The sequence below is a fragment of the Toxorhynchites rutilus genome, chromosome 1, assembly GCF_029784135.1.
Source record: "Toxorhynchites rutilus septentrionalis strain SRP chromosome 1, ASM2978413v1, whole genome shotgun sequence".
NCBI classification, from domain to species: domain Eukaryota; kingdom Metazoa; phylum Arthropoda; class Insecta; order Diptera; family Culicidae; genus Toxorhynchites; species Toxorhynchites rutilus.
The window spans coordinates 74,611,677-74,626,161 of NC_073744.1; the positions used below are offsets into that span (position 1 = coordinate 74,611,677).

General features: G+C 40.0%; 1 protein-coding gene across 1 annotated transcript in view; it reads right to left on the reverse strand.

Moving 5' to 3' along the window:
• Positions 1 to 1,962: 1,962 nt before the first annotated feature.
• Positions 1,963 to 14,485, reverse strand: part of LOC129778362 (beta-alanine transporter-like) — a 40,975-nt gene continuing 28,452 nt past the window's right edge. Inside the window, exons 5-8 of the mRNA XM_055785233.1 lie at positions 4,570 to 4,746; positions 4,146 to 4,295; positions 2,862 to 3,089; positions 1,963 to 2,681 (exon numbers count right to left, since the gene is read on the reverse strand). Coding sequence (XP_055641208.1) covers positions 2,009 to 2,681; positions 2,862 to 3,089; positions 4,146 to 4,295; positions 4,570 to 4,746 — 1,228 coding nt within the window. The 3' untranslated portion in view covers positions 1,963 to 2,008. The remainder of the gene's footprint in view (positions 2,682 to 2,861; positions 3,090 to 4,145; positions 4,296 to 4,569; positions 4,747 to 14,485) is intronic.

The following is a 14,485-nucleotide window of genomic DNA, read 5'->3' on the forward strand; positions in this document are numbered from 1 at the left end:
TCGGTAAACACTGGTGGAGTGAACAAACAATACCCAACAACCAAAAAAGGGCCCTTTTCAGGGCCACCGAATCATTAACAAAGAGCTTAACGATGTAATTCTTCAAACATATCCAAAATCAGCAGAGAGCCTAACGAAATCCTACGTCAACTATGCGGTCGTGTCTCGGACACAACCCTCCTGTGACTTTTTTTTTTCTCAAATATACGCGATAAAAAACTGAAATATTTGTAAATATGTGCTGATGTCTTGCATACTAGCCAGCTTCGTGTGTCACTTGGAATCAATAATGTTTTGTCACTATTTTAAACATCCTGCGCAGGAATAAAAGGTTGTGACAAAAGTTAAGTATCTGCAAATTCGTGAACATATGTGCGAATGTGGCATCTCTGATCAGACTTGGCAACCAGCAGAATGAACGGCTTGTCACTTGCTGTTCATCCTTTCACATACATAAAATGAACCTCTCATGGCATCCGATACGACTGTAGAAATAGTGAGGATAGTTGCGTGATGGTGGTGTGACAATTGTCATCTTACCTCACCGCGTAGAATCAGGCTATATAGTGTTCAGTTGAAAATCTTTCAGGATTTGTGAAAGCCCTGTGAGATCACCTTCTGAAAATTTTACGTTCGTTTACATTCGGATAAACGCCGCATTCGGGTAAATGATAGTTCAGGTAGCTGTCGCATTCGGGTATTTGTTAGATTCGGGTGAATGTCTTTCGGGTGAGTGGGTTCAGGGTAAATGTGACACAATCTGCGAAACGATAGATCGGGCGCTTAGGCCACACTCTGTCATAAATATACAGGAACAGTCTTCCATGTGTTTTGGAAAGAAATGTTTTGGGATGAATAATTTCTTTCCGTGTATGAAAAGAAACGAAACAAAAGCAATGAATACTGCGACATCGGGTGATATGATGTTCTTGAATTATAAACATCTTCATGATGTACATGATGTTCTTGAATTATAAACATCGTGTTTGTTTTCACATGTCTATGTTTGTGTATCATTGTTCGTGTTGGGGATAGACACTCAACACTAGCGAGAATCATGTTCGAATTCAAACAAAAATATGGAATTTTCACATCGCGTGGACATGTGTAAGTGTTTTTCGGAAGTCTGTACAGGAATGCAATAAAATCCTCTCGGGCTAGTGATAACCCGCCGGGAAGGAGAAGGAAAAATAAACGTATCAGGCAACATTGCACCGTATGCGATGAGTGCAGTAAATCGGAGCCTATCTCCAATTGTAAACACCGACGGACGGAAGAAATCCCAAGATCGTGATGAGACAAAGGTCGTGATGAGACAATGAGGCTTCGTCAGCATATGGGTGTACAGTTTCCAGGCCCATGACTTCCCCACCGTATTTTGCCGTTCGTCACGATTTGGAGCCTTCTGCACTTTGTACGTATGCAATCCCTCCCGGTCTGCAGTTCTCTGAACGAATGACTTGGACAGATTCAACACATCCCTAACCGAAACATTGGGATTCCGCTTAAACACTTCCACGACACGCTTTTGATCCTGATCTCTAATATAACATCCATCCATACCGCATTTCTCCTTCCGTTCGATACTCATAATTTCGTAGTAACGACTCACCGTTGACTGCACTATTTCGAGTTTTTTTCCGATGTCCCGATGAGAGAGTTGAGGATTTTCCAGATGCTTCGCAAAATCCATTCGCGGCGATGCTTTTCTGATGACGCCATTCTTCCAATTTTCGAAAAACTGACAGCTATAAATATACAATATAAACAATACACTCTAAGCTACTTCTATCCAAATTTTCAAGAGAAAATACCCACAGTATTATATTTACAGCGTTTTTTACGAAATGCAATTAGATGTGGGATACCCTTCAATAAGATTGTGCACACTTCAATTCGTATACCTTGTAAAGTGACGTTTGTAGTCAGGCCCATTGTCATCGTATAATAAAATCCCCAAAATTTCTCCAACCAAACCAACGTTATATTAAAACGAATAAAACTAAGATTAATCAGTGCCCATGCTTTTCCTAATCTCCGACTCCTTGAGTTTGATTCCTTCCTCCATCTGCCTTCCAAATTCTGGGCTGAGTTCAACTTTTTTGGGCCGCTTCGGTAGCGACCAAAATGGTTGATCCTTGCCGAATTTCTGCGCCTGTTCGATCGACTCCGGCAGGGCTTGGTGTAACGTCTCCGGCAGGAATGAAGCACACACCGCCGCAAACATGGACAACAGTCCAATCACCAGGAACGGATAGCGCACGTCGTACTCCGATCCCAAATAAACCACATACGGACCCAAAACGCCGAATAAGTTAGCATTTATTGCAGCAAATGCCAGTCCCGTCTGCCGCAGACACGTCGGATAAATCTCCAGCGACTGCAGATTTACGGCAAAGAAATTAATACTGACGCAGAATTTGATGGCAATGGTTAACATCAAGGTGACGAATTCGTACTCGGAATTGCGGACTATCATCAGGATCGGCACGCAGATCGAAGCCGCCATGGAGAATGCCAGGCAGTTGGAGAAGCGTCTTCCTAGTCGATCCGATAGAATCTGGCCGACCATGTAAGCCGGCAGCTCGATAGCGCTTTGCCACAGAAAATTGAGGAACGGGTTGCCATCCATTCTGGAACTGAGCAGCACCAGCGTGAAGTAGGTGATGCTGGCGACAATCCTGGAAGTAATATAACCGGAGGATAAATAAAATAAACCAGTATTCAAAGGTTATGTACAGCAAATTTCGCGTGGCTGACAATCTAAACAGTCCCGTTCGGATGCGGACCATGCAAGCCCAGCCCTTCTGCTGTACAAATATCGCACTTTTTTGATAACTACAGCCACTAGTTCTACTCACCAGCAGCAGATGCAGAGAATTGAATTTTTCGCCATCCGCCAGCCACTGAATAGGGACGCCATTCCGTAGACGGTCTCCACTTTGCGGTGTGATAAAATCTTCTCCAGCATGTGCTCATCGAACGGCAGCTGGCGAATCCCGTTGACGGTGGCAATTTTCCGCAGTTCCCGCATCGAGCGGCGGTAGTGCCCTCGAGTTGCCAGCCACCGAGGGGACTCAATCAGGTATCTAAACGAGGTGAGAGATAGAGAGGAAGGAAGACAGGCAGAAAAAAAAACAACCAATAAAAATTGAGGTTAGGTTTCGTTCTATGGGAGCAACACGCACACACACACAAAACGTGATTGCAAGTGTCGGAGCCTTATTGTGCTATTTTCCAGGTGAACTGCGGCGGCTTGGGAAAATGGATTCGGAAAACACGCTGCAAACGGGGCAAAAAACTGTACAACATCCCCGTGAGTCATGCAGTTGCGAAATTACTTTCCACTATGTTATGGATGCTGCTCCCAGAAACGAAAACATAAACGAATCTGCATACAGTGGAACGATCTGCACGTGCACTTTTCACTACATTTTTCGTGTTATTTTTTCTGCTGGTGCTGTGTGGGGATTATGCTGCGAATGGGATTATTTATTAGGTGTAACATTTTCGCTGGCACCTCTGGAAGGCGGTGCCATTTTTAGCGCGACCAAACAAAAGTGAGAGGTGGGAATATATTGGGCCAAAATGGAAGGAGGGAACATACAAAAAACTGACGTACCAGTATAGTTTGATTTAGTACATTATTAATTCCATGTGGATTTTTGTGTTCTTTCATAAATTTGTCCATTTGTATCGACTCAGTTACAAAGGAGCCGGATTCGTTTTTGCATGCTTGCTTAGGACTAGGGTAAAACCATCGAGAACCGATTACTCACGAGCGATTCGAGGATAGTCGGATGACATGATTTTTTGAGGAAATAAAAGAAAGACTAGAGGATCATGACAATCGAACCAATCATACAGGAAGATCCATAGGTTCGAAGAAAATATAGAGTTTAGACTTATAAACAAGAGTAGGTCAACCTACACATCTCTCGTTGACACCTTGACTCATTTTCCTCGGAGCCGAGAGGTCAGTCCATGAAGGATGCCAGGTTTTGTATAGAGCAAAAACATAAAATAAGCATCCAATTCAGAAATAAGTATTTTGTTATAATTCAATTTCAGTCCAATTCAGAGAAGAGCATCAATTTATAGTAAGGATAACTAGCGCGAAAACAAGTAAACAAACAAAAACTTACTGTGGAATGAAGACAAACAAAAATATCGGAATGGTGGTGAACAACAACGCCCAGAACCAGTCGCGTGTCGCCCAGAACACCAACGGCATGATGCAGAGTCCGGTCGTCCACCCAATACATTGCATCATGGAAATGTAGCCGCGTCGTTCACTGGAAAACGAATAAACAAAAATCACAGAGCATAAGAATGATGTAAATAGCATACATTGTGAATGGAATGATTTCAATCGGGTTGTTCATCCATCGTAATGCTGAGGGTGTATGCTTAGCTAATTGAATCATGATAACCTGAAAAATGATGCATATTTATGTGTTTCTCTTCAAACCGCACAAATTAGAGCTAACAATAAACAAAACGCTAATAATGTTTCCAACCATTTCCCGTTTGTCAAATTAATAGGAAAACACGTGCTGTGATATTTACCTTTTCGATATTTCCATTGCTATGATTAAAGGTGCCTGGAAAATGGAATTCGCTGTCAGCGATCCGAGGACGGCTGCAATGCTGAACACGATGTAGATCGATGCCGTGAACATGGAAATAAGTCTCCCGGCGGTGATGATGAAAACACTGAAGTAGAAAACTGGTCGTCGACCGATGCTGGAACGAAACTTGGAATCAGTGTCTCACACCAAACGTGTTCAATTACATGCTCTATAATGCTGATTATATCTACAGTTCCCGCTTAGCAGACACTCAATGAGCATTCGATAAGTTTTCCCTTCTCGTTTCTTTACTGCTATTCAATCGAATCGTATCAGTAAAAGTATCGTAAACTGTAATGTACAATGAAAACTTTTGACATAGGACTATGTCTTTGATTTCTATATAGGGGGTAACTCTACGAAAAATGTAACGATTCGTAAAGGGTTTTCAAACGCATATTACTCAAAATTGTTATTGCGACATATGTTGTGTTATATACCATTAGACAAGAAATTCATCCAGCATTTTTTTTGCTCAAAACATGAATAGTGACTATAGTAAAAAGTTAACAATTTGACGATTAAAATGGGTTTCTTTCGATTGCACCAAACACTCGCTTTCCTCCGCGACGCAACGACCAATTTTGTTGCCTAACTTCGGGCGTTAGCTCAAAATGTAAGGGGCTATCCACATACCACGTGGACAACTTTAGGGGGGGTAGGGGTTACAAAAATGTCCACGTTTGTCCACGGTGAGGGGGGAGGGGGTCTATATCACATCCACGTGGACACTAATAAATATTTTGAAAAACAAATATATATCTGTGTTCAACAATATAAGAAAAATATTCTGCATTGCAAGCAAATCTATACGTATTTCTGCTGTCTGATAGCACTGCGCGGTGGAAATTCTATATTTATACATATCGTTGAAATTTTTGCCGAAATTTGTATTCAGACAGTATCGCACATGAGCTGAGAGCTATCGATTTTTTTTTTTTTTTATCCAAAATATATATTTTTATTAAGGCTCATATGGCGTCAACCTGACGGGGCCGGGAGTTCAATATTTCGACAATGTTTACCTTATAACTATGTTAGTAATATGTAACCGATTGCTCGCGGTTGGCTCGAGGTTAGTATTACAATTGTTTTCGTAATTGTGATGTTGCTGTCTTCAATGATCTGTACCTGTGCCCGACACGGGATACTTCCTATTGGGATGCAGCTGACCATTAATCAGCAACGCCCCCCTAGTCTGTACCCCATATCTAGCGTGGTGCGTCTTCTCGAGGAATCCAGGATAGAATGGTCACTAGCCGGCGCAATCATCAGCTCGTGTAGATTTGTTTCAATTGATTTAAAAGAATCTTACGTTATCATTATCGATCAGAATTGGGACGCTATTATCGGCAGGATTCAGATACCACTAAAGCACGTTGGAATGTTGTAATATTAATAAAACACGACATTGTTTTCGATGCTTCGATTCAGTTTTCGCTCTCAATGTAAAAACCGCTTCGTTTATGTTATTCAAGAACTCTAACAACAAATTCATTCACGGGGACCTATCTTTAGAGAAGTCTTCCTAGCAGCGATGCTCTTCTTTGATGAATTATAATATTTTGTGGAATACGCTGATGATGATTTTGTGGAGACGCTGATGAAGAATAATCCTCGGTATACGACACATCAATTAGCAGGTTCTATGTATCTATGTTCATGAGCACCTGGTGAAACTAGATTAAGAAACGCTACAATTTATGAGTTCTACACCTATTGACCGAAAACATGAAATGGATCGTATCTCCATCAACAACTCGCTTCATAAATGCAATGAAAACTCGCAGTTTGAAGCAAATAGTGTCAGGCGAAGAAAAATATTATCCTTTACAACAATGTTGAGCGAAAAAAAAATCTTTGAGGTGAGCGAAATGAACCATCATTAGATATCTCCGAAACCGATCTTCACCTGCAGAAAGTCATTATTTGTGTCTAGTAAGATAGAAAAAAAAATCCTGCATTATAAGCTACTACCAAACATCCAATCGATAAACTTCAACAAGCACTATTCGTAACTAAACGAAGCAAAATCGTCAATCTAGAACAAACGTTCAGAATTGGCCAAGACGTCCTCTTCCAGAATAATGCCAAACCTTATATTTCTTTGGAAGCCCCTCCAAAAATTTTTAGAGTTTGACTAGGATGTGACCCGCTATCATCAGATATTACAATTTTTGTTCATCACTTGTTTAGACCCCCAATAAAAAAAAAATTGAAGGTAAAACATTTTGGTTGCGCGTTCGCTTAGTAAGCGATCGATCGTGAGTTTAAACCTCAGGGTCCTCAATTGACCATCAACAGAATAACTACGTCCACGCAACAATTATCAGCGATGGAGATCGATCCACGGCCGAAATAAGATCGATTCATCCTTACAGCTGCACTGCTCTGCAAGAAACATCGGGCTGTTCAATTAATAACACAACAATGATCATGTTAACTGTGTCCGCTGTCCGGTGGTCCAGCTGGACAATGGAAGAACAGATAAAGTACTCTTACGCCTTAATGGCTATTGTATAATGTACCATATGCAATGGTATAAAAGGAATACTCTTACACCTAATATGGCAACTGTGTCATGCACTATTTACAGATTTGACAAAAAAAAATGTGACATGTACACGATAAAATGCTAATGAACCTAAATAAATAAACAAATGGGATAAAAAAAGAATTTCGACTCATTGGACACAGTTTTTTAACGAGAAAACAAAGAAGTTCTGCGATGATAAATTCTGCAAGTTGCATGAAGAATGATGAATGATCGGCAATTTTGGAGTTGAATTCGCCAAAACTACATAGCACAACACAACATGTCTATATCCTACATGTTATGATTTTCAATCACTGTATTCCACTGTCTACGAAGCACATGATTTCATTGTCTTATTATCTTGAACACTCACAGTTCAGCCAGCTTGCGTCGGTTTATGATAGAAAATGTCCGAGATTAGATTTATATGTGATGTTTTTCTATAACGTAAATATTATGATTTATAACGTGATCACATTGTAAATGAAATTTGGGTGAAAAAAAGGGCTATACAAATAGCTTCACGAATTGTTGTCCCCCAAGGCTGTCAAAGAATTGAGAAGAAATTGCCTCTGTTAATTATGTTCACATGTTTATAATGTACAAACATAATAGAGAATAGAAACAAACATAAACTTAAATTTAGGCGCAATTCAGCTATTTTGACGTAGAACTACGTCTTTCATTAAGGGTGTCAAATCAGAAAACAGGTCACGTTTTTATGAAATAAAGTTAACGTTAATAACTATTTTTGCCGCGAACGGATTTTGGCGATTTATATACTAAACGAATCGGAAATTCCGTAAGATTTGTTTAATATGCCATACATTAGAATCCCCTGGTTAGTAAATGGTTAAAATTCATGGAAACTTTAAGTGTTTCTATTTTCCCATACATTTGTTCTGTCCATTTGAGTGCTTTCCCGAACAGAGATATCAATAACGAGCAACTTATCGACGACCAACGGAGGGGAAATCGTAGGATTTAAAGTGTCCGTGAACAAAGGAAAAGAAGAAGAATGAAGGGGAATACTTGCCTAGAGTATAAACAGTGGATCTCGCTGAGGCAAACTTTCATTCGGCATCGGACTGTTGAGTAATCCAGTTCACTTTGCTTGCGCTGCGCTTCGATCTAAGATTGGACCCCACCAGTGGTAATCCAACTTGGAAATCGTCGTTTGATTTTTTCGTTCGTTTTTCGCGTTATTCATATTGTTTTTTCTTCTTTCCGCGTCATAAATTGGACGCTTCGCGTAGTGTGCGATGAGCAAGAAGAAGAGGAAGGCAGGCTCGAGCCCTGCAAAAAACGAACGCATTGCCAGGGGCAATTAAATTTCGAGGTAAGCGTCATCTAATGATGCACGCGGTGTTGGTGCAGTGAAAAGCGCTCGCACTGAACCGAGCCTTCGCAAATGTGACACCGCACCGAACAACAGCGAAGTAGGCGATTTCGGCGCGTCGGTCGAGAATGTAAACGCCCATGCAGCAACCAAAATCAAGCTCCCCCCGCTGGTGGTGAAGGCGGTCGCTCTTGACAAACTCATCAGCGAATTTGCATCGATGGGTGTTTCAGCAGAGTACAAGCTGTGTGGCATAATTCAGTCTTTTTCCATGCAGGTTAACATTGTTTATTTTCCGTCTTCATAAGGGCTTCGTTGGTGCCTTTGAGAATGCATCAATGCACTAAACCGACGTTATGGCGAAGCAGACGTTAAGGTTGTGCACCAAAAAATTATTTGCGAATACCAAGCATCTTGAATGTCTTACTGGAATGTTATAAGTTATTTGGGTTCACGTGCCAGTCGCAAAACCACCTTCAACTAGGATTGCATTTGCGCTAATATTGATCATAATGAAGCATTGCTATTGTTTTCGAGGTTGTTATTAACAAAAAGAGTTTATTTCTCTTGTTTAGTCATCAAGAAAGTAAATGTTCTGGAATTTTGTATGTGATTAGGTTTTGCTTGCCAGTAGCAAAACTTCCTCCACTAAGGGTGACAGCTGCGCTTCTCTCGAGCATAAGAAAGTAATGCAACTTTTTTCGAGGCCAATAATATTAACAGAAGCGTTTCTTTTGAGAATAGCGCAAAATTATGAGAAATGTTTATATTGCTAGTAGTTTCAAACCACCAATGTATGGCTCTGTATGCATGCTATGGTGAACGCATGTTTGGCGCTTGGTTTACGCTTAGTTTGTACGAACGATATCTAGAGGTGCGATTCCTTTGAGGCAATACTAAATAACATGTAGCATGATATTTGATACTTGCAAGTGTTATCATTGTTGTTGTTTACATGCGGTGCCAAAGATATATTGATGTAGTTATGAGATATGGAATAATGGTGCTGGTGCAACATGTATATAATCGACTGTAGCCGAGTCTATGTCAATTTCGAAAAAGGCCACCGGAAGAGCCTTCGAGGTAAAATTTCAATGCATTGACATGAAATAAATTGCGACATACGATTGTTTTGCGAGGGCAAGAATGAATCATCAATCAATTATCGTCAACTAATTCTACAATGAATAAACCATTTCAGAGATTATTCTACTAAGCAGTTGTTTTTAAAATTTCACAGCATTATAGAATAATATCCGAAGGTATAAACAAACGACTTATATAAAATAACAGCGTAGTTCTACGTCAACAATGCGGTCGTATCTTGGACACAACCTCCTATAATTTTTTACGATTATTTTTTCCAAGAAATGGAGAAATGTCCACGTGGACAACAGGGGGAGGGGTATAGACAATGTCCATGTTTGTACACGGTGGGAAAGGGGGGTGTCTGAAATCGTAGTTTTTCTGTCCACGTGGTATGTGGACAGCCCCTAAGTTGATGCATATAATGAATTATTCTCCATTTACCGATAACAGGTATTTATCAGATATTGTATTTTATGTTGTCCAATTAATTCGTGCTCAATTCACGTTTTTATCGTAATGACATGTAATGTTTGTCCAGGATATCATGATATCGAGCATTTTGTTTGGTAGTGTAAAAAATGCAAAAAAAGAATTTAACTGGCTGCTGAATTAGGGTTTCGAATAGGGTATACTCACGAATATCAGATTATGATAGCGTGAGTAGTCGCGGTCTTAATATATGTATGTCTTCCCTATAAGCCCGCTACACTTCCTCGAATGCACTTGCGCACCACTCTCCTTTCCCTTTTCTATTCATAAGCTTAGCACCCAATGAGATCAATGCACTACAGCAGCCACACGATCTTCCCAAGATAGCACTCATGGTCATAGGATACTCAATGTACATCACCCGGCTATTAAGTTATTACAACCCCTACAAACAATGTTCCGGAAAACGTGGCCACGAAGGAGAAAATGCTATTTTTTATCTATAATTTATTTCTGTAGTCATATATTTAATTGACTTAGTCTTATATTTATGTAGATCTTAACTATTTAGACTTGTGTTTTAAAATGATAAATGATGACTTCTTGTCTTCTTCTGCATGATTGAATAAACAGAAGAAAAAGGGTAATAATGGCTTGAATGGTATTTTTGTGTTCCGGTTCCGGATTCTACCACGTTATCTCATCTAACCCGTTTAAAGGATACAAGTTCATATAAGAAACGGTTTTTTTTTCAGCGCTTCCATTTGATGTATCAAAAGAGAAAAATTATAGATTTTTAACAATGGAAAAACTCAATTCGAATGCAGTTACTACAAACAATCACAGTCCTATGTCAAGATTCCGTCCGTGCCCCTAGGCTCAGACCCATCAACTTTTATGTAATGTTTACAAAATGTGTGTGAAAAATAAATGTTGTCTTTTTTTGTCCACTCAGATGTTATTCAATGCCCTTCTGTTTGAAGGCATCCTAAATAAAAATCCACTTGAATACTTTTATAAATTATGTTACGTTTTTCATAGGACTGGAAAAGGCAAAATTGTGGTAAACTCTCTCTCTCTATCTCTGATTGTTAATTTCCTCCCATTCCGCAGCTTTTTTAATTTCATTACTTCTTTCTTTTTACTTCTCAGCCTTTTCTTTCCTTCTATTGTTCCAAACGCCGGATATCATCGCCCTTCTTTTACCGTCATGCGATCCTCCAATGCGGTTACTCCGTTACTCGGTCGATTTTCGGCCAAAATTTTTTTTTCGAGATGACACCAGATCTCGACGTTTCATGCATTTCATGCAGTCATTCGCCATCGAAAAAAAAATTCGATTTTCCAAATTTCCTTTACTCCGCCCTTGGAAGATTTTCGGAATCAAAAAATCAAAACGCTTCGAGGCACTCCTAAATCATGTCCGATTGAGCTGATACTTTGCACAGATCATTTTTTTGGGCCAATAAACAAAATGTACATGGTCGGTTTTTGAAATTTGACATGACATTTTCGCTGCCACTCTAATCTACATATATAAAAATGGATTTCTCGAGAATCGATCAAGCAAACGGAACCAAATTTGGCATGTGGAGGTTTTAGAGGGTTCGAAATGTTTCTATGGTGGTTCAACACTCCTCTCCCCTCTCTCAAGGCGCCTAGAAGTATATCCTGAGATGGGCCAACTTGCTAAAACCACTCTTCGGCCATCTTGGAAGTCTACTGTGTTTTGTTTGTGAACAAAACACAATACGCTAGTGCCGAAGCTCGCTCGAGATCAGTCTGTCTCTTTCACGCTACAGGCAAATAATTTCCCATCTGCTTTTTTCCGTGCTGTTTTCATATACCAGTTCCCCTAACCAACTTAGTGACGAAACGGCCTCACCTTAGGATATACTTCTAGGCACCTTGCCCTCTCTAAGAGGAAGGGGGCTGCCATACAAATGAAAAACAAATTTCTGCATAACTCGAGAACTAATCATGCAAATGGAGCCAAATTTGGGATGTGAGGGTTTTTGGGTACAAGAAAGACGGGTGGGTAATGTCGGGGACATAACCGGAGTGACGTAGGACTATACAAAGGGGAAAGCTTTTGTTAAATATATATTTTAAATATATTGTTTTATTTTCTTCACCTACGTGAATACCTACCTATCTACCTGAAAAATGGATTTGTTTACTGTTTACTCTTTATGAATATGTTGATGGTTCTGAAAAGAAACTTTGGTGTTGTGTTTTTGTTATCACTCGATATTCCCATCTTGTTCGGCTAAACCTTCCTGTTTAGCGATTTGTTGTCACTCGCCACAGCTTTCACAGTTGGAAAATTTCTTCCCATCCAGCTTGTGACATATTTTACAGTAAATTACATTCAATGGCACGTCGCATTACCACCACTCAGTGCCGGATTGGAGGTAATTTTAACCTGTAATTGAACATTTGCGATGACAGTGGTACAGTGTCGACTTTCAATGTGGGGTCATAATTTGGATCTCTATGTTTACAAAAATGTCCAACTAAATAAGTCACATTACATGTCCGTCCAATTAGCTAAATGTCGAACTAATTGTAGATTACTGTACTTTCAATCTGGAAACAATTTAAGAATTGGTGAAAATTGAATAATCAGGAAAGTCCCCAACTATCAATAAGCTCAGAACAACTGCCAAATTCACATACTCATCAAATCCTGGCAAACAAATTATGAAAACATCAATTTGTGTTTTATTATTATTTTGGATAATGTTTTAGAAAGCATTAAACTTTATTTCCTAAACTCTTTTTTGGAAGGTTTAATGGCCCGGAAAAGCGCCTTGTTTTATGGAATGGTTCCAATTTAGAAAACTTAGTACTCGTGGTTTTGAAAAAAACCATTTCGAACGCCCTCGATGCCGCCTTGTTCTGGATTTGCCGCCAAAGCAGTTTGTATAAAGAACAAACTTTTTTCTTCTGCTACCTGATGCCGTTTTGCGATTGCGTTTGCCACTCGCCATACGCTGCAACTGCCTGTTGTCTTGATGTCCGCCGAACCGAATGTGTTCTGTTCCGAATGCAGGTTTTCTTATCGTCGCGAGCAGCTTTGCCAGCTAACTCGATCACTCCGGCGGCCGAAACTATATAACGCCGGCTAGGTGGACTGGTACACAGGTACTAACGCGCTCGACCTAGTTACCTTTTCCGGTGCAATTGGCGGATACACCTACGGGAAATTGCAGACCACCACGGTTCGAGCGGGATTTTGCCTTTCCCTTCTCTTTTCCTCCTTTGTTGAGTACACGATGCCGATGTCGTACAACCACACGGGTTTACGGTTTGAAAGAAAATTAAATATTTTTTTGGGGTCCGCGTGTTTTATACTCTAGCGGTACACACTCACAGGATAGAGACAAATCGGCAGACTCAGCCAAAGGGGCGGGTCCAACGAGACGAACGAATGAGCGTTAAAAGGGAGCAATGGCAAAAAAAATACATTCATTACGATTTGTTCGCTCGTTGGATTCACATACAGACTAAAAAGGGTCCTTTTCAGGATCACAAAAAGTCTAAAGAGTTTATTGTTTTGTTATCACTCGATATCCCCATCTTGTTCGGCTAAACCTTCCTGTTTAGCGATTTGTTGTCACTCGCCACAGCTTTCACAGTTGGAAAATTTCTTCCCATCCAGCTTGTGACATATTTTACAGTAAATTACATTCAATGACACGTCGCATTACCACTACTCAGTGTCGGATTGGAGGTAATTTTAACCTGTAATTGAACATTTGCGATGACAGTGGTACAGTGTCGACTTTCAATGTGGGATCATAATTTGGATCTCTATGTTTACAAAAATGTCCAACTAAATAAGTCACATTACATGTCCGTCCAATTAGCTAAATGTCGAACTAATTGTAGATTACTGTACTTTAAATCTGGAAACAATTTAAGAATTGGTGAAAATTGAATAATCAGGAAAGTTCCCAACTATCAATAAGCTCAGAACAACTGCCAAATTCACATACTCATCAAATCCTGGCAAACAAATTATGAAAACATCAATTTGTGTTTTATTATTATTTTGGATAATGTTTTAGAAAGCATTGAACTTTATTTCCTAAACTCGTTTTTGGAAGGTTTAATGGCCCTGAAAAGCGCCTTGTTTTATGGAATGGTTCCAATTTAGAAAACTTAGTACTCGTGGTTTTGAAAAAAACCATTTCGAACGCCCTCGAAGCCGCCTTGTTCTGGATTTGCCACCAAAGCAGTTTGTATAAAGAACAAACTTTTTTCTTCTGCTACCTGATGCCGTTTTGCGATTGCGTTTGCCACTTGCCATTCGCTGCAACTGCCTGTTGTCTTGATGTCCGCCGAACCGAATGTGTTCTGTTCCGAATGCAGGTTTTCTTATCGTCGCGAGCAGCTTTGCCAGCTAACTCGATCACTCCTGCGGCCGAAACTATATAACGCCGGCTAGGTGGACTG